Below are 20,575 nucleotides of genomic sequence, written 5' to 3'. Positions count from 1 at the left end.
AAGCTGATTTGCAAGTGGGAAATAGAACTGTGCTGCATTAATAGAGGGTCTTTAGAATGCACGGGGGTCTCACTTCACTAGCTTAGCCCCCAGTGCGCTGAGGTCCCCCTGCTTCGAAGTGGCGGCGGCTGAGTTTGAACCCTGAAGCCTGGCTGCAGGAGTCCGGCTCTTCACTGCTGCATGACCACGATGGTGCTCAGTGGAGCAGCCTTGGGTGTGGGGGTGCCGATGCCCGTCAGGGTGGCTGAGCTGTCCCTGGTGGCTCCCGCAGTGACTCCAGCTGGAAGTGGGATAAACAAGCACAGGCCTGGATTTTCCACCTCTGCCTCACGGTTGAGGGTCCAGCGAGCCCTCTGTAAAGACCTCAGCTGTGTTCCATGAGGGGAAACTGAGGCTGTCTGCCCAGAAGGGCTTTGAGCCCCATCACTGCCAGAATTGGGGAGCATGCATTTTTTAGGCACGCACTGTGTAAAGTTCAAGAGCCCTTGCTGCAGCCTGGGGTCATTGGGTGAGGTTTCTGTCATAGCCAGAAGAGTTGGGAGTGTGTGTGAGAAGGGAAGGAACAAGCAGAGCTGTGGAGGGAAGGGTCAGGAGCGGAGTGTGTGCTGGTGGTTGGTGGAGCCCATTGCAGCTGGGAGCCTGCTGCGTTCCCATGGAAACACCCCCAGGATGGCAGTGGAAGGGTAGGACCTGATGGCCAGTCCCATATGGTGCCCCTGAGCCCCTCCTCCTCACAACTCTGTCCCCTAGCCATGGGCCCTGCCTTCTGGGATCTGTTACTGGGTCCCAAGTAGCATTGATGGCCTCGGCAGGAGTGAGTGGTTCTTAGCGAGACTGCAGCTTTTGCAGGCGGTGCCCCATTTCTTTCCATTTCTTCTGCTTTCTGTGAAGCCCACGGCTGGCAGTGGGTGGCCTGCTTGGCCGAGGTTCTTCCTGGGCATGCCACCCAACGTCCAGAAAGAGTTTTGGTTTAAGAAAAGACAATGAGTGAATTAAAAAGCCCTCCATTGTCCAAACCAGGAAACCCAGTGACTCAACCCTGACGGCCTCCTTGTCTGTGGGGAACTGCCCGTCTAGTTGGATTTTCTCACCCTCGCTACCCTGGGCTTCCAGACTCGAGACCAGGGGGCCATTTGGTGAAGCTGTGACCACATGAGATGTTTGAAACTGAGTTTTGGGGAGGAAAATTTTGAAGAACAAATCTTGCATTGACTGACTTAACGCAGTAATGAGGCTTCAGACAATTCTTTCACGGAGAGATCTCTCTGTTTCTGAAGTGGAAACTGCTACTTTCTGTGAGACTCTTCCTGGCCTCTGTTAGGAAAGGCCCTTGGGAGTGGAAAGGTGCTTCTGCCTGTGATTTAGGACAGTAGCGGATATGCCGCTTTGCCATTGTAGGAATGGCGACTTCCTGGAACAAAGTTGGGATAGGCGGAGGTATGAAGAGAATCCTGATCGGCCTTCTAAATTCTTGGTCTTTTCGTTTAAAAGCAATAAAACTAATCATCTTCCCTCAAGGTTGTATGTAGATCAGAAAGGTACTCTCTGTTTCCACAGCAAGAAACCCTCCATTTTCCAGAACCTTCCCTTCCCGAAGCATCCTGTGAATTGATCTCCCGTCTCTCTCCCCACCGCTCCCCCCAAGCTGCTTTCTTGCTAAATGGCCTAGCAAATTTGGCTCAGAAATGGCCAGTGAATGGTTAAAAACCCCAAGACCTCCTCACTCTGCAGTGCTTCTCCCAGGCTGGAGCATTGTTTTTATAATACACATTTTCTCAAATTACACAAGTTGTGTCATTAACCTTGAGAGCAGCAGGAGGGACTCGTTAGGAGCTAGGTAATTAGTGCGGTTGTGAAAGCCAGACAGTCAGAAGGCAGAATTGGACTGTCAAAGAGAACAGCTGATGAAATTCAGGATTAATTTGGAGAATAGCTGTTGCTATAGCAACCAATCCCCACTCTCCTTTGAACTGGAAAATAAACAGAAAACCAGAGAAGTAATTCAAGTTGGTGTCCCTTCTGTTGAAGAAAAAGGCAAGAGCGTGGGTATTTTAGGATTTGTCAAAATAATAGTAAACTTACCTTATTAAAGCAAAACCCGAGTCATTTCGGGTGCTGCCTTCTTTAGGAATCTTTTCAGGCCCGTTCAGGCTTCTCACGGTCCCTCTCCTGGGGTGTCTGGGTGCTGCAGGAGACAGCCCGCGTCTTCTCAGCAGTGGAGTGGACACAGGACACGACCCAGCCGCACCCGGGAGGGTCTCTAGCAGGGGGACAGGCAGGCCCCGCCGACAGGGCCACCACAGCTCATGCTCACACATGTGGTGCTGCGCTCTGAAGCCCGGAACAGGAATCGAGTGCGTGGGCTGTTGTTTTAACACGTCAGAAATAGCAAAGCGCATCTCTGCTTTTCGCTGAGCATGTTCACGAGAGGGTGGTTTATATCCCTGGGGAGGTGGTTAGTGACAGAAAGAGGCCATGGCGGAGGGTCCCACTGCCCCTGCCCGGTAGGTGCTTTGCAGACTGGGGTGCCTTTCTCAGAACCAGGCTGTGCGCCGCATGAGCCTGGCCCGGAGCCCTGGGCCGCCTCAGGTTGAGCCAAGTTGCTATTCGGGGCGTGAAGTTTCCTTGTAGGCCTGGCACGGCAAGGGCCACCATTCTTACCATTCTGGAGCCACTGGGCTTCTGGGTAGAAATGTCTGGCCAAGAGACGCAGGCTTTCATTTTCCAGAAAGGAAGCCCTTCCCAAGTGCTGCAAAATACGCTTTTGCTTAGTGACTAATAACACAAACACAGACGAGATTTCTGGTCTTATAAATAATCCGTTGTCAGGGTGCCCACAGGGAGCAGCCCATTTTGCCAGAAGAATGGCCAAGAATGTCCCTGCCACCCCACCGATGGTGACCAGAACCGTGGACATGGAGCCTTGGGCCCGGGGTGCAGAAGCTGGCATTCCTCAGTGTGATTTCCCCAGGCCCAGCTCTTACGCGTTTTACATCTTGGGCTGCTCTGGAAAAAGGATAGGTGATCGCTAGGTCCCTTCCCGCTCAGAAGTCCGAGATTCTGCGGTAGCCATGACCCGTTTGGGAAGAGTCATGCTGGCGGGCAGAGGAAAGCCGAGGGTCTTGTTTTGCCAGAGTGGCCCAAGAAGCAGGGGAAGTCACTGTGGGAAGAGCATCCATGGAGCACAGCTGGGACGCTGTGTTGAGGGCCAGCTCTGAGCCCCTGTGGCTGTGCTTGGAAACGTCAGCCTCATCTGCCTGGGAGGACAGCGAGGTCAGGGGCCACACATGTGGGCGTTGGGAAGAGTTCGGGTCCACACTCGGGCCCCATCCCTGCCCGTCCCCGCCTGTGAGCCATGGTGGCTCCTAGCAGCCTGGCTGAACCCAGTGTCCCCATCAGCTGGAAGGTGACCCTCGCAGGAGCCTACCTGTGTGTAGAGTGCTTGCTCGAGCAGAGCAGGCCTGCAGCGCGGGTCCTCTTGCTAAGAAAGGGCTCCCCAGCTTCACCCATGACACCCCGGTGAGGGTGACCTCTTCTCTCGAGCAGGCCTGGCCCCATGGGCTGCTCTCTGACCAGCTGGCCTCCTGACAACGAGCGGCCGAGCTCGCCCCTTAGACACTGTCTCGTGCATCTGGTGCTCAGGCTGGGCCTGACAGGCCCCTCTGGGTGTGCTTAGGAGTACAAGGGGACAGGAAATGTCCCATCCGTTTTCTGGACATCTTACCTGCGTGTGACTGGGCCACCCTTTTCTCCAGGGTGTCTTCGGGGCCCGGGGACAGGCAGACTGCAGAGTTTGGCTCTCAGTCTAGGCACAGTCCTGGCAGAGGAAATGGATGGGTAACCCAGAACATACATGGGTACTGTTTGAAAGTGTCACTAGGCAGCTGTGGCCAAGTACGGTGAGAGGCAGAAGGCAGGCAGGTTTGGGTGCAGTTTGAGTTTCCCTCTCAGGTAGAATGGCAGGAATAAAAAGGCAGAGGGAGGGGTGAATGGCAGTGTGTGTGTGTGTGTGTGTGTGTGTGTGTGTGTGTGTGTGTGTTTCCCCACACAGTTGTGAGAAATGGCACATAGTCCCACCCTGGTGGGCACTGGAGGAGCTCAGGACGTGGGGGGAGGGAGGCGGAGGGAGGGAGGCACAGGCCCTGCAGGGCGGTCTTTGGTGCCCCACAAATTTTTTATACCATCTCCCTTGGGAGGGATGAATCACGAAACAGTTGTCACTTATTTTATCTTTGTTCAAAGGACGTTTATGTCAGAGCTCCAAGCGTGAAACAGGTGCCGGTGGAGCGGCTTTGGTTGAGTTGTCTATTGGTTGCTCCTGCATCACTGGCCATAGCACCTGACACCCACAGCTCAAAGGAAGAGAGGGTTCATTTAGTTCACAGTTTCCAGTGGGTTCAGTCCATGGCTGCTGGTCCAAGGTGGGAACATCATGGCGGAAGGGCTGGGTGGAGAGAAGCTGCTGAGGTCACGACAGCTGGGAAGCAGAGCAGGCCAGGGAGCCAGGGAAGAAGGGGCAGCACCAGCCGGAGACCTCAAGGCCACGCCTTTATGACCCAGCCATCTACAGTAAGAAGTGTGCTCCGCCAGTCCCTGGGGAGGCTCCCAAAGCCCCTCAAGGTGATGCTGCACCCTGCCTGCCACGAGGTGGTTCTGGGGACCAGGGCCTGTCCTTCTCTGGGCCTTCTCTTTTCTGTCCCGTGTTGGTCTTTGGGTGTCTTCCTGGAACTCTGAGTTTGATGCTCACTGCTGGAGAGCTTTGGGCATAGGGCGTGAGAAGCACTGACGAGCTTTGCAGACAGCGCTGTCTGCATGGTGTGGAGGCCGGCTGCACAGGGCCTCAGGCAGGAGGCAGGGCCCCAGCTCCAGGGGCCGCAGTGGTCCTGGCAGAATAGCAGCCATCTTGGTGTCGGAGTTGGGTGGCAGGTCCAGGGGCCTGGTCCTCATTGCATGGCTAATAGGTGGCGGTTGTGCCAGTACCCACTGTGGTGTCTACAGGAGAGGGACTCTGCTGGCTGGGGGCTCGAGGAGGGGTCTTGACTACACTTCCTTAGCATCGCCACAACATGTCCAGGAGACACGGCCGTCACTGTCCCCTGGCTGGGCGCGCACCGGAGTCCGCCAGATGTTCAGCGTGATCCCCGGCCCCTGGTAGCTGTCGGCCTCTGCACCCACTCTGCTCCATCCCCACTGTCCTCCCGCTTCCTGCCACCACACTCAGATAAATGGCTCTTTTTGTCTCTTCTTCCTCTCAGTGTTCGAGAACACTGACAAGATTGTTATCATCATGGAGTACGCCAGCAAAGGCGAGCTGTACGATTACATCAGCGAGCGCAGACGCCTCAGTGAGAGGGAGACCAGGCACTTCTTCCGGCAGATCGTCTCCGCCGTGCATTACTGCCACAAGGTACGGCCCAGCCTGGCCACCGAGGGGCCCTGTGACTCTGCACAATGCTTCCCGAGTTGTCAAAGTGCTGTCTGTTCATTATACAGGAGGATTTACAAATGAGGGAGAAGAAAGTTACCATCATTCAAGTCCCAGACTCCACCCACAAGTGGTTTCTGACCTCTCTGGGGACAGTATTTTGTGACACATCTGGGTGTCGCTAGAAAGCCCTCAGAGCATATTTTCATTGTTGGCAATGTGTGAACACTGGATTCTGTATGAAGGCGGCTTTCTCCCGTCTCCCTGTGAATGCCAGGAAGGGAACAATGTCACCCAAACAAATGTCCAAACCAAACCAGGTACCTGGTGTGCAGGGCTGTCCGCCAGGAGACTCAGTGGTGTGTGTTTCCGAGTATAAAACACCTCCCCAGGGCTCCGATTAGGAGAAGAGAGGCAGAGATGCCAAGTTGTCATCTCTGCAGGCAGCGCTTTTGGAGAGGTTAGGAACTCTCAGGCAGGAGGAAAATACACAGTAAAGCACGGCTGTGAACATGCCAGTGCTGAGCAGAGCTCAGAGCAGATGTGCTTTATGCCGAATGGCGCTCAGAGCCTGCACCCTGCCCTTTCTCCACACAGCCCTAAACAGCCAGTTCTTTCGGGCTTGCTGCTCTTCCCGCCCTGGTAAGGTGAGGGAAAGGAAGTGTGCAGCCCATGCTCGGTGTAGCCCCTGGCCGCGGGCCAAGCTCCTTCGCACCCTGAGCTGGGCTGCTTGTCCTGGGGCCCCGCCGCCAGCCTGTCCGGTCTGCTGGCTGGAGGCGTCCCACTGTGCGGCCACGTCCTGCTTGGTCAGGCGGATGGCTCTGTGTCACCTCCCTCCCGCCCTGGGTTTTGCTGAGCTGAGGTGGGGCGGCTTTCAGAGTCAGGGTGGATTGGGGCATGGGGGATGTGGACAGACAGGCAGACAGAGTCTGTGTGCCTCAGCAGGGCCGTGTCCCTTCCCTGGGACCCTTGCAGACAGGACCCCCTGGTCTGCGGCCCGGGGTGATGCCGTGCTCACGCACGGAGTTGGAGTTGCATTCCGCCGAAGAAGCCCCTTGCTGTCCCTCGGGCTCTGAGGGAGAACAGATTCCGGTCACGTTTCCCCAAACCGCACAACAAGTGACTAATGCCCTCCTGTCCCTGGCCACCGGCTGGTGCCCTCCTCCCCTAATGCCGGCCGCGCCTGCCATTCAGCCTCCTCCTCCCCCTCCCACCGCATCCACTCTGACCTCTCCTTGTCCTCTCCCTGCAGAATGCCGTGGTCCACCGGGACTTGAAGCTGGAGAACATCCTGCTCGATGACAACTGCAACATCAAGGTGAGCCCTTGGCTCAAGATCGCTGGGTAGTGCCAGCGGGGAGTGGCAGTGGTGGCCGAGCCTGAGCCAGGTACAGCTGGGAGGGAGGCAGCCACTTCCTGGGCTGCCCAGCAGCTTCCAGAGCGGCTCTTGTGGGAGTTCCCGGTTCAGTTCAGGTGAAATCCAACAAGCATTAACTGGGCCCCTATTTCGTACCAGATTGAGAGGTGATGGGGCTGCAGGTCCTGCCCCGGAAGCTCATAGTCCCAAATCCTCACCAGAAAAGTCTTTACACCGTCCCATATATTTCCCACGTGCTTCACGTCCTGTTTGCTTGACTTCCCTGTAAGTGACATCTCCTGACAGCTGGAAACAGAGGCACAGAAGAGTGAAACCCTTCACCCAGGGCAGCACAGCAGTAAATAGTGGAGCTGGGAATTTGAAACCAGCTCTCCAAGTTTGCATCATCATATTGGATTTGCTAGCAGGGACCACATTTTATTTATTTATTTGTTGTTTATTTGTTTTTATAGTACCGGGGATTGAACCCAGGGCTTTTGCACTGAGCTACATCCCCAGCCATTTAAAAAAAATTTTGTTTTGGTACCAGGGATTGAACCCGGGTCCTTGTGCTCGCGCAGCAGGCGGCAAAACCACTGAGCTAAATTCCCGGCCCTAAAAATTTTTTTTTTATTTTAAGATAGGGTTGTGCTACATCACTAAGTTGCCCAGGCTGGGCTTGACCTTGGGATCCTCCCGCCTCAGCCTCCCAGAGTGCTGGGATGACAGGTGTACGCCACCATGTCGGGCTTCTGAATGAGTTTAGAGTTAGAGCCCTATCCCTGGCCACTTTGCTGTCTTCCCCCCTAGTCTCCTACTTCCTCCCCCAGCCCTCCCAGCCCTGAAGGCAGCCCCGGCACTCCAGCCTGGTGGAAGAGGTGCTGTTTGCTGTTGGGAAGTAGCACAGTGGGGTTTACTTTTGGACCAGTGTTATTGCTGGCTGCTGCTGGAGCTGGAGAAAGCTCTCCTGGCCGACAGGGCCCCACGCCTCCTGGGGAGACTTCCAGGATCCTTTTGATCACGTCTGCAAAATAAGCAAATACGGTTTCAAAATAAACTTAGCTCGCCACATGGGCCTCATGATGAAATGGGCTTAGTGCTCCCAGCTCCACAGGAAGCCTCCGATTGGCCTCTCGTGACATTAATGGACTGTCCCTGTGCCTGGACAAAGCCTTGGAGCGATCCTGCCCCTTCCTCCTCTCTGTGGTGGCTGCTGTCATTCGGAGGGTGATGAGGAGACCCCTGCCCTGCTTGGGAGGATGGAGTCCTCTGGTGTTTGGGTTCTGTCTGTAGATCTTGTGGCAGCCACACCAGCCCCAGCATCCTCTGAGAGGCCCCTACGAGCCGTGCCCTGATGCCCTCTTGTCCCGAAAGAGGGGCTGATCGCACTCATGTTTCTGCCTAGTCCAGGGAGTAAGGACAAGATAGTTGATTGGAGACATTCACCTGGGAACAGGAAGTGAAGTCTCAGGTCTTCTTTTCTGGCTGAGAAGGTGGATTATTCCAGAAGGAGTAAGAAGGTTCTGGGCTCTGGCTAAGAGCTGTTTGACATTGAGAAAGCCATGTAGCCCTGTTTCCTCCGCTGCACAACCCCCGGCCTTGCTTCGGGGTCTACGAGATGTCCCGTCCGTTCGGTTTTTATAGACTCTCAGCACTGTACCAGTGGGTCAAGGTTGAGGGCTGTGGCTTTGGAGCTCTTCAGCCTGGTCCTCACTGCCACCCTGCCTCTCACTGACTACAGCTTTGGGGTAAATTATTCACTGATCTCAGCTTTAGTTACCTTATCTGTCAGGGGTGAGTGCCAGTTTCTGTCTCGGGTTTATTTTTTATTGGTTCGCCCTTTTTTCAGTGAGTATTTTCAAAGCAGTGCTGTGTACCTATGCCCAGTCCTGGGGCATCAGTAAGATGATGGGAGACCGTATACCCAGAGCAAATAGCTCTTCATCAGTCCTGCCCCAGGAGCCTTCATCAGTGCCGGCCCTAGGAGGGGGAATTGAGCTGGAAGCTGGCTGCCCTGGGTGCTGGGGAGGGGCCCTGCCTAGAGAATCGGGTCCTGGCCTTCTAAGGGATTGTGTCATGCATCAACCTCGGTGACTTTCTCTCCAGATTCTGCCTGCCACCTGCCCCTGGAGCACTCAGAACTGAATGTAGTCTTTACAAGGCCTGGAATGTGAGCTCAGCTGGGGGATTAGGTTCTGTGGCACAGGGTGACCTCGTGTCCCATGATGTAGTCGCAGCAGTGATAAGGCGCATAGCTTCCTGCCAAGTCATACAGTTCCCGGGTGGAAGGGAAGAATGGTTAGAATTCTGAAAGCCAGGGTACGGGGAACAATGGAGTGGCCGGAGAATGGCTCATCTGCGTCAGCCTCAGCCTCAGCCCCAGCCCCGCCCCGGACCGTGTGGAGTTAGGTGGCAAATAGCACAGAGGGGAGAGTATAGGTCAGGCTTGGGCATGCCTTTGTCCTTTCCTTAGGGATTTCTGCTGGCATTTGCACACACGCAAACACACGCACACACACATGTGTGCACCTGCACATGTGTCCCAAACAGAAATCAAGTCTTCCCGTTTTCTGAGTCCCTTGTTCTTCCTGAACTTGTTCAAGGAAAGCTCCTAAGATCTGAGCGTCATGGAGCTTGAAAGAACTTTGATGATCATTTCCCAGCCCTCGTTTCAGTAACTGCGCCCTGAAAGCCTAAGCGATGTGCTCGGGGTGGTGAAGGGAATCCGGAGGCCTTCGTGCCTGTCTCCCAGCGAGGTCCTCACAGCCCGGGGCTCCCGGCGGGGCCTGAAGAGTTTGGTGTGCAGTGACGGATTGTTGCCCAGGATTGGGACTCTCACGTCTGACTTCCAGGCCAATTCTCCCTTCATCGTCTCACACGTACTTCCGAGGTTCTTTCAAGTGTGTTTCAGCTGGTGCCGATTCGTCTTCCGCTGTGTCCGCTAAGGGCGCCTGCTGACAAGGGCTGCAGCCACGTGGCCGCCGCTGCCCACTGTGTTCAGCAGGGCCCAGGCCTGGGGCTCTGGCGCAGATGAGCTGCCGGCTGAGTGGCTGTAAGCAGTGGGCACCCCTGGGCTCTCAGATGCTCCTGGCCTAGGCTCGTCCCGCGCCACTCCTGTGGCGGTATGAGCCGTGTGGTTTGCTCCTGTCTCCTTCCTGCCCTGCCTGATGTGGATTTGCACAGCGCACATCTGGCATCTGGAAACCACTTATCTGGCCACTGCCAGAGGGCGTGGTTTCTAAAAATATTCGCCCTTCTGGTCGGCAGAAAGAATGAGAGCAATGCGCAGCTCGGGGTTGCATTCCTGCTGGTGGAAGAAGCATGTACGGAAATAGCACCCAGCAGAGCATTAATTTGCAATTAATAAAGCCAGGCCAGACCCACGCCCACTCTGGGAGCAGGGAATGCTGACAATTCCCATCCAGGGCTCCCGCACAGACACCGCCCGTCCCGTGGAGAGGCCAAGCCGGGTCAGCTGACCTCGGGGGGTGAGCTGGGAATCTGCCTCTGCCGGGCCGAGCGTCTAGGGAGGTGGTGGAGCGAGCTTGCTCTGGCAGAAAAGAGGCTCTGAAAGGCCGCCGAGAGATTGAACCGGCTTGAGGCCCGCCGGACCGAGGCTGGGGACGGGGCTGGGGTTGGGTTATGTGGGTGTGAGAACTGTGTGTTCCTGCATGAATCCGCTGATCTGTTCGTTCCTCTGCTGTGTGAGTGAATGTGTATGAGTGTGTATGAGTGTGCAGGCGTGTGTAGCTGTGTAGCTGTGTAGCTGTGTCTGAGCGTAGATCCACGCCAGCCTGCGTCCCTCCCTGTGTCTGTGTGTTCGTTCAGCAGTCGGACATCGGCGCCGGGCAGTATGGGTCTCCTCACAGGTGTTCCCCACGTGCTCCTGTGAGTTCTGCCTGTCCTGGGTGCTGGGGACTTGAGGGAGACAGTCAGGTCCTCTGGCTCTGGGAACCCAGCAGCGATGAGGAGCTGTCAGAAGGATCCAGAGGGGAATGGAGATGGGCAGGTCCTTCCCCCGTGGGCTCAGCCTTGCAGTTGGGGTGCAGCCGTGCACGAACACGAGGTTTAATTGTCGATGAAGCTCCCTCATGAGACGAGGCCCGAGTATCACTAGCGGGGGCCACGTGGCCCCTCGATGGGACTTGAACTCAACTCCTCAAGTCCACCAGGCTTTTCTCTGCTCCCTCGTCCATCCCACTCCTCCTCACCTGCCCTTCTTTGGGGCTCCCCTCCATGTTTCTTCTTCCAGGAAGCCTTCCCTCTCCTCGTCCCCTGTGGAACTGCTGCCCAGGAAGGGGTGGGTGTGCCCGACTGGGAGCCCAGGAACCTCCAGGGGAAGCGGTGATAGAACTGGGTTCCTGGGGACAAACAGGAGTTTAAAGGAAAGGAACATGACTGTCCTTGCAAGGGAAGGAGCTGGGGGTGTGCACTTCCATTTTCTGGAGATGGAGGCCGCCCCTTGCTGCTCACCGGGCGCCTTTGCCTGCGGGCAGCTCAGGAGCACAACAGCTGTCAAATGAGGCCACTGAACCCCAGGCTGGAGAGGGGCCAGGGAGGGCCTGCCCGGGGACACCTCAGGCCAGGGCGGCCCTTCGGGGACACCTCAGGCCAGCTGCTTGGTCACCTCGTGCCTCAGTCTCCCCATCTGCAAAATGGGAGTAACAACGGGCTGCTCCTTCCGTGTTGGGAGGACTTAGGCTGCTGCTCTGTGTGTTGCTCACGGGTCAGGCCTGGCTCCTTACAGTGCCCTGCTCTGGCTTGCCTCAGTCTGACTGGATCAGGGCGGCTGTGATCCCATCTCCAGCGAAGGAACCGGGACTCAGAGGTTAACATGGCCACGGCGAACACCTGAGGCAGGGTGGCAGGCCAGGCACTTCCCACCATCCTCCGGCTGGTAGCCGAGGGAGGAGCAGAGGTGAACAAGCTGGCAGCCCCCTTGTTAAATGCAGATTCCTGTCCGGGGGGCCTGGGTGGGGCCTGGGCGGGGCCTGGGCTCCAGGGATGACCAGCCGCCTAGGTCAGAGCTGTGGTGAAGTGGAAGCAGGATGCGACTCCAGCACCGAGCCCCTGAGCCCCTTGTTTTCCTGCCCCTTGATGCAGCCGGCCGTTCTGGACGTGCCTGTTGCGTGCACAGGTGATTACGTTTCTTGGGGTTATCGCCATGGGTTCGAATTCACTTGCCTGACAGAGGTTCGAGGTCACCCAGCCATCAGTGTTGTCTTGATGGCCCTCTTGTTTGTGTGCAGTCGGCCCAGTGGGACTGTTCAGGCCTCACCTGCATCTGCTTCGGTCTTCCACACCTGTGACTGACTGTCACGAGTCCCTTCTGCAGATGGGGAAACCGAGTCACCTGGCAGGTCCTGCTGATGGCCTGGTCACGACAAGGCCAGACGAGCCCCAGCTTCTCCTGGCTTCAAAACCTCCCATCTGCCCTGCACCGCACTTCCTCCTGGGTGGGCCGATGATTGTCATTGTCATCAGCTTCCTCTTCAGCAGTTAAGATCAACAAGGTATTGCTTCCTTTTTGTAAACCAGGTGAGCTCAGTTTTCACAGTAATCTGAGATTAATCCTTTTTTTTATGGTGGTAAAATATACACAACCTGACATAAACTTGCCCTCCCGAGGTGTGTGTGCTTGCGTTGTCGTGCGACTGTTTGCAGCAGGATTTCTGGAGAACCAGAATCCTCATGCCCGTTAGGCTGGCTCCTGCTCCCCTCCCCAGCCCCTGCAGCCTCCCTTCTGTGTTGCTGTGCATTTGTCCCCTCTGGGAACCTTGTGCGGATGGAATTGGACAGCGTGTGTCTTTTCCTGTCTGGTTTATTTCACTTACTGCACCGGAGTTCAAGGTTCCTTGGGTTGTAATGAGGTTAATCCTTTTGAAATGTGAATAATAGAGCCGGAGATTTAGCTCAGTGGTTCCGCCACCTGCCCTGCAAGCTCCAGGACCCTAGTTCGATCCCTGGTACAAAAAAAAAAAAAAAGTGTGAATGATCAATCACCCCCTAATTTGTTTTTTTGACTGTGACTTCCATTTAGCAGGGTGCGCCTCTGGGAAGGATTGGTAGTAACAGCAGCTCCTCGTGAAGGACGCGATTCTCGGGGTCGAGGCCCAGCAGAGCAGCCGAGCAGGGCCGAGTTGGGTTCTGAAACAAGGTGGGGCTGGGGAACCACCAGTGCCTGTAGAGACACCGGAGGGGCCTCTCTCCGAAACCTGCCAGAATGCAGCTTTAAAAGCCAGGCCCGGGGCATCCTTGCCGGGAGTCACCTCAGGCACAGCTGTTTGGGGTGCCTGTCCATCTCTGGCAGCCTTCATTGCTGAAGCTTCATTTGCAGGGCAAAGGGCAGGATGGATATCTTTGAGGGCTTGTTCACATGGAAACCAATTCTGAGATGATTATTTTTGTTAGCCTGCATAAATTCAGTATTTCCCAAATTTCAGTTTTTCCCTCACTCTTTATGGTTGGGCTTTGCTTTTTCTTATCCCCTCTGCTACTTGACATAATACGTTTGTTTCGTTCAAGTCACTTGCTAAAGCAATATTGATTGGAGAAAGCAGCCCTAAATAATGACCTCAAATTGAAAATCAGTGTCCCTTGCATGAATAGAAGATATGCTCAAAATAAATATAATGCAAGCCCAGCAGCATCGCTCAGTTCCGGTGAGATCCTGGTTGCCAGTGTGGGCCGGGAGCCCAGGCCTGAGCTCACGGTCAGTGAGGAGCTGCCGAGGAAGCGAGACCTGCTCCAGACTCAGTTCTGAGTGCTGAGAGAGAATCCAGGAAGGAACGTATTTTTCATTTTGTGATTTAAAGTTATTTAATTCTGTGATTATTTGTCCCTAAATCTTCTCTATTCCTTTGCTGCTGAGAGTCCCAGGTATTGGAATAAAGTCTGTTGTTCGAGGATCATGGAGTACATCACCTACCTTGATGTAAAAATGTGAGGCAAATACTGAGCCAGCGACTGCTGGAGCATCTTAACGAGCCTCGTGTTGCTCAGGCTTCACCACAGCACAATCGGGTCCGTGCTTTTCTGACCCACATTTGATTGAGGAAACTGAGGCTCTGAGTGGCTTCGTGGCCAGTGACCATCTGTCCTCTCACTGGTAGTTGACAGATGCTCCGGTGGCATTGGATCTTTGCACTGATCCACCTCCGAGTGGCCGAGGGCTTGAGAACTCTGCGGTGATGAATACTGCGTTTCCGTTCCAGAGCGGTTCTGGGTTTCTTTTCATTTTGTGTCAGCAGCAGGGACAGCCTTACAGAGAGGCTGATAAGCATCAGTCTGGAGGCCCAGAGCAGCCAGAACATAAACACTGGTCACAGACTGGCTGTGCCTGCAGCGAGCCAGGTGCCAGGCTGGGCTGGGGGTGCTCCGGTGCCAGTGTGTGCGTGTGTGCGCCCACTGCGTGCACCCTTCCACGTCCCTGTCACAGACACGCCCTGTCTGAGGTCTGTGCAGCAGCAGCCAGAAGCAGGTTGGAGCCTGCGGGTGCCCTGGGATCCCCTTCTGGGGTGGCCGGGGGTCAGTGTTCGAGGCTTAGGCTGGTGATTCCCCTGGGCAGCGCAGCATGGCAGGTCCAGTCTAGAGAGACACAGGTGTTAACGTCACTGCCTAACAGTTACTGCTCCTTCCATGAGTCGCCTCATCTCCTTAGCCTCAGGTTCTTCCTCTACTAAGTGGAACTTCTAAAAAAATTGGTGTCAGATATCCATCACACAATGAAATTGACCGTGTGCAAGCGTTTTCAGATGTGCACTTCAGTAGCATGGGGTACACATTCCCATTGGTGCATAAATGCAGCTTTGATAGAATTAAGTTGGAGAATGCAGGCAATTGGAACTTATTCAGTAAGCAGTAATGAAGTGAATGACTGTTATTTTATTATGTAGTAATTATCTGGCGCTTTTCAGGATGTGATGCCTGTTCTGTTGACAGGGTGGCCAGGGGGCAGGTGGTGAGTGGCAGAGGATACACAGATGGGGGAATGTGAGTCCTGCCTGCTGCCCAGGGACCCAGAGCCTGTAGGGAAGGCAGATGTGTGTGCACACGGATGTGTACAAGACTGCACATGTGCACTTGTGCCTTCTGTACGGACACACGTATGTGTGAAGATGCTGAGATGAAGGAAGATGAATGAAACACTTCAAGAAAGCAAGAGAAGGGCTGGAAGAGGCGCAGGTGCAGCGGCAGGATGGTAGGTGGACAGACCTTGCGGATTGTGAAGCTCACTTACATTCATGGGCTTCTTTCTTAGTTCTTTTTTCATTATCCTCACAGTAATCTTGTGAGCCAGAGCTGAGTAGGGATCATGGATTCCCATTTTCTAGTGAGTAAACTGAGGTTCAGAGTTGCTGAGCCACCCTATGGCAGAGTGTGGGTAAATGCCATAACTCAGAGCTCTCTGTGTGCATCTTCTCCCTGGTCACACGCAGGAAAAGAATGGCTCTGCTCAGCGTGGGGGGGGGGGTGTCCTTTCATGGGTAGCATCATCTTCCACGGTGATACATGGGCCACTGTGAATGCACTACGATTTGGGGTGACCGCAGAGGGATGACTTTTAAATGCATAGTTCTGTAGTGACTCCTTATCTGAGGCTCCACTCTACAGTTTTAGTTACCTGCAGTTAAGCGCAGTCCAAAAGAATTGAGTGGAAAATTCCAGAAAGAAAGTGCTCATCTGTTTTAAACTGTCCACCTTTCTGCATAGAGTGATGAAGCCTCGTAACCCCTGTTTCGACCCACTGGGGAACTCTTTGTGCAGTGTATCCACACTGTATATGCTGCCAGCTCATCAGTCACTCAGAGACCATCTCATCAGTTTCCGTGTGAAAGGGCTGGTGTTCAAATGGCCCTTATTTTACTTAGCCATGGCCTCAAAGTAAAAGAATTGTGATATTGGCAATTAATTTTGTTACAGTATGTTGTTCTGATTGTTTTATTTTATTATTAGAGATTATTGTTAATCTCATACTGTGTCTAATTTATAAATTAAACTTTAATAAGAGGTATTATGCATAGGAAAAAACCCCACAGAATGATGGGGTTCATACGATCCCAGGTCTTAGGCACCCACTGGGCCAGGTAAGGGGGCTCTGCTGGGGACTTTGTGGGCATGATTCCTTTTTAAACGTTTTATTTTATTAGTATATGTTTGTAGCACAGCAATGAGATTTGTTGTGGGGAGTTGGTATGCGGCACACCTTCATTCTTTGTGGTCCCCCCACTGCCCTGCTCTCTCCGTCTGTTGGTCCCCTTCCCTTTCGGAAAACATCCCTCTCCCTGTTTCCTATTTTCTGTCTTTTATTTTGCTTTTTCATTTATGTATATTTTGAGTTTCTCAAATGAGAGAAATCATATGAGATTTAAGCTTGTGTGTCTGATTTATTTTGCTTAACATTATGGTCTCAAGTTGCATCCACTTTCTTACACATGCCTCGAATTTGTCCTTGTTTATGGCAGAATAGTACTTTATTGTATATAAATTTCATATTTCCTTTATCCGTTCATCTGTTCATGGGCATATACGCTGCTTCCAAGATTGAGCAATTGTGAATTGTGCTGCTATAAACATGGCTGTGCATGGATCACCATAGTATGATGTCTTTAAGTCTTTGGAAAAACACTAGAAAGGAAATAGCTGGGTTGAATGGAATCTCTAGTTTTAGTTTTTTGAGGAATCTCCATACTGATTTCCATAGTGATTGTACTAGTGTGCATTCCCACCAATAGTGGAGAAGGCTCCCTTTCTCCCAGCCTTGCCAGCCTTTGTTAGTCTTTGTTTCCTCATGATGGCCACTCTGTGGAAGTAATTTCTCAGGGTGAGCCTCAGGTGAAGTGTAAACAGAATTTTAAGCTGAGCATGCAGTCTACAGGTCTGGTAAAGGATGCTGTGGGTGGTGGGGGAAACACTGGTCCTGTTGTGTTGAGCGGTCATGGAGAGAAGTTGGTGACCTAGGTGCCCTCCCTCTGTGTGGTATGAGCGGCTCCATCGAAGACTCTAACAGTTCAGTGCTTGGGTCTTGCTTCTCTTTGTAGATTGCTGACTTTGGGCTCTCCAACCTGTACCAGAAGGACAAGTTCCTGCAGACATTTTGTGGGAGTCCGCTCTATGCATCCCCTGAAATTGTCAACGGGAGGCCTTACCGAGGGCCAGAGGTGAGCAAGCTGCCTGGGGTGTCAGGGAGGGGAGCTGGGGATGAAGAAGGGAGGTCAAGAACCAGACCTTGGAAATCCTTAAAACCCCCAAAGAAGCAAGGAAACTTGTCCTCATGTGATTATAAAAGCAATAATATACACGCCTGAAGGACGTTTGGAAAATTAGAAAACCCTAGGGAGAAATGAAGTGACCTGCAGTCCCACCAAGAGACAAGCACTGAATATCTTTATGACTTTTAGACTTTTCCAGTGTACATGTCTGCACTTCAAGCATAATTGAGAGTGCAAAAGTAATTGGAATCACCTAAAAGGGACTGAGATCATGTTAACAAAAGGCAAGATATCTGTATTTCAACACACATACATGTGTATATTTTGCCTTGTTACCCTAAAATTGTGATATCTCCCAAATTCATTATTAGTAAAACATGATTTGCAATGACAATATAATGTCTTACTGTATGAGTATATTGTAATATATTTAATGAGGCTTCTAGATTTGGACTGCATTCAGGTTTTCCCCATTATAAGAACACAAAACTCAGGGGAAAGTCACTGACTCTTCAGGTGTTATAGATAAGGCTTTTTGGTCTTTGAGGGTTAGTGTGTGAGGTTACAGGTTCACATTCTGTGACCTGGCCAGTGAACATGCTTTACTTGGCCACATTTGTCTTTGTAAAAAAATTGAACAAACATGTAATAATTGGTAGATTTCACAGAAAAGTCTGATTTCTGGTTTAAAACCCAAAAGCCCTTGCAGTGTTGGACCCACATTTCAGTGTGGCCCCAGTTAGCCGGGGTAGTTGTCTGCCCAAGGTTGGGGGAAGGCACTCTACAGTTTGTCTCTTAGCCCAGCACTCCACATTCTGTCTCAGTTCTTTCTTGTGTGGTTCATGCTTGTTGTCTGCCTGATTCTTGTAATAATTGAGTTTGCAGCCCCTGATCCATTTGAACAAGATACAGGAAGGACTGAGTTCCTGGATTAGGAAGGAAGGGCCTCCCATGCCAGTCTCATTTTTGCCCACTGGGGGACCTCTGGAGAAGCCATTTACCCGCCTTGTGCTTCAGTATTCCTCTCAGTCAAATGGAGCTGGAAATCATCCAGGCTCTGTTGTTTCACAGAGTGAGGAGAGAAACCCAAAGTACAAATGCTTTAAAGAGCAAAATAAAAGAGAGATGGTAGGTGTCTTAGTTACTTTTCTTGTTGCTGGGACAGAATACCTGACATCCACAAGTTAAAGGATGAAATATTTGTTTTAGCTCACAGTCTGTAGAGGTTTCACTCCATAGTTGGCTGGCTCCAGGGTAGGGGAGCATGACAGAGAGTCGTGGCAGAGGAGAAACAGTCCATGGCAGAGCAGGAAGGAGGCTGCAAGCAGTGAGCCTTCCTTCTCTTTTTATTCCATCTAGGCTATAAGCCTTTTGGGTGGTGCCACCCATACCCAGGGTGGGCCTTCTCATTACCCACACCCAGAACTATGCTAAACCAATCAGTGGATTAATTTAGTACCACACACCCTCACTCCCAGTGTCACACACCATAGATCCAGCCACATGAATGCATGATACAAGCCATAACAGTAGGAAATGGGGAGGTAGACTCTGTGGAGATGGGAAGGGGCCCTGGGAAAGAGGGAGGACAGTGGGAAGGGGCAGCAGAAGGGGGAATAAAAATGATCAGGATGCCACACGTATATCTACTAAGTCACCAGGGTGTTTACAGTTACTGTGTATCACCAATATATAGTACTAATAAAAACCCCTGACATCCTGAAATGAAAACAAAAGAAAGAAGAAAAATGGTTTTAGCTAATTGAGCTTCCTGTGTGTTACATATTCAACACATGCAAATAGAGTTAATCAGAAGAAAGAAGTAGACAAGTAAAGTAAGTTTTCAAAATGCAGTAGAACAAAATATATGTGGAGACAAGTAATGACTTGAAAATCTTAAAAGTTTAAAGTTTGGCAATAGAATTATATTCCAGGAAAAACGGAGCTGAATATGTTGTTACTTTTATCAAACCATCATTTTTTTGGTACCAGGGATCGAACTTGGAACCTTGTGCTTGCGAGGCAGACAGCGGAACCACTGAGCTAAATCCTCAGCCCTAAAACCATCAGTTTTTAAAAGTGAAGATAAAGTGTATATTCTTATAGAAAATATTTAAGGGTGGGTGTATAGATGTGTAATGAAATGTACTGTGTAAGAAAGAGGAGGAAGAGGGCCTGCGTCAGACAGTCTGCGAATGGCCCGGGGCTGCTGCAGGCCCCGGGGCACTGCTGGCGTTGTCATCTGCAGTGGCCGCTGTCTGCCAGGTGCTAGACGCAGCTCCTGGGGCGCGGTGGGCGGCTGTTCACGTGCCATGAATGTGCTGACGCCTCCTGAAAACCGGCTCTCAGCTCCTCTGTATCCTGTCCTGCTGTTCCAGGTGGACAGCTGGGCACTGGGCGTGCTGCTCTACACTCTTGTTTACGGAACGATGCCCTTTGACGGGTTTGACCACAAGAACCTCATCCGGCAGATCAGCAGCGGAGAGTACCGGGAGCCCACGCAGCCCTCAGGTGGGTGCCCTGCGGCGTGGTGAGGAGGTGGCCAGTCACCCGCCCTGGCTCACGTGCTCCACTTTGTATGCCAGGCAGCACATGGGTGATTGCAGTAGATGGCAAATCTTAGTTAACAGATGGTTGAAGTAACAGACACATTGTCTGGAATCCTCCAAATCCTCCCCCTCGCTTGAGACCCACTCACCCAACATTCTCGCCACCTTCTGGATAGTTCCTGAGTCCTCTTTCCAGAGTGTCTTATGAGGTGTGATAAAAAATACGACAGATGCTGCTGCCGAGTGTGACGGAAAGGCGAAACATGACGGTGCCCTCCTCCACTGTGTTCCCCGGATCTGGCACTGTGTGATTGCTGGCTCTTTCCCAAGGTCAGAATGAGCACAAAAGGGAAATGTTTGAACCAATTCAGGACATCGAGGCAGCCAGGACAGCTCCTTTGGAAGTGGCTGAGGGGAAGCGGCAGCTTCCCAGGGTAGAGCTCAGCCCAACGGGGGAACCTGGGTCTCGGTTTGATCCCAAGAGTCAGTGTCTCAGCTGTGAATCACTTGGTCCCTGGGGCCTCTGCAGCACCCTCTGTGCCTCTCCTCTAATTTCCTGGCCACTGAAATTTGCAAGGGGGAATCTCAGCAGCTGCGAGGGCCGAGTAGCAGATACAGATCAGTGCCTGGATGTGGCTTAGGGCATCTGGGGAAGGAAGAGAGCTCATTGGGCCTGGCTGCAGAACCCAGCTGGGGCTGAGACCTCAGGAGCTGTCCCTTCCTGGGGATGCTGGATGAGTGCCACACCTGGCACAGGTGAGCTCCTGTCCACCTCTGCCTGCCGCCCGTGCCCAGGGGCACAGGGAGTATGGGGATCAACACCCGCTTCTCCTCTTGGTAAATGATATCCACAAAGGAATCGCCGGGCAGCCCGGTCAGTGGGCTGTGGATGCTTCCTGGTAACCTGACCTTGTGCACCTCCATGGAACTGGGCGGATCCATGGAGTCCTTCCGTGGCCTTCTGGTCGTGGCTGTGCTTTCCGGTCCTACTCGGCACACTTGGGGCTCCTGCTCCAGTCCCCAGGGGAACAGA

General features: G+C 52.9%; 1 protein-coding gene across 3 annotated transcripts in view; it reads left to right on the top strand.

Annotated features, from left to right (window-relative positions):
* Nuak1 (NUAK family kinase 1) overlaps positions 1–20,575 on the top strand; it is a 56,213-nt gene that overhangs the window by 31,734 nt on the left and 3,904 nt on the right. For all 3 annotated transcript variants that reach the window (XM_004845068.4, XM_087192755.1, XM_087192756.1), the window contains 4 exons: positions 5,256–5,407; positions 6,678–6,743; positions 16,823–16,942; positions 19,372–19,504. In XM_004845068.4, the coding sequence (XP_004845125.2) occupies positions 5,256–5,407; positions 6,678–6,743; positions 16,823–16,942; positions 19,372–19,504 (471 nt within the window). The remainder of the gene's footprint in view (positions 1–5,255; positions 5,408–6,677; positions 6,744–16,822; positions 16,943–19,371; positions 19,505–20,575) is intronic.

This window comes from Heterocephalus glaber, unplaced genomic scaffold, assembly GCF_053883595.1.
Source record: "Heterocephalus glaber isolate CG9 unplaced genomic scaffold, H.glaber_assembly_v1.0 deba00001572, whole genome shotgun sequence".
Classification (NCBI taxonomy): domain Eukaryota; kingdom Metazoa; phylum Chordata; class Mammalia; order Rodentia; family Bathyergidae; genus Heterocephalus; species Heterocephalus glaber.
This window is presented reverse-complemented; position numbering and strand designations above follow the sequence as displayed.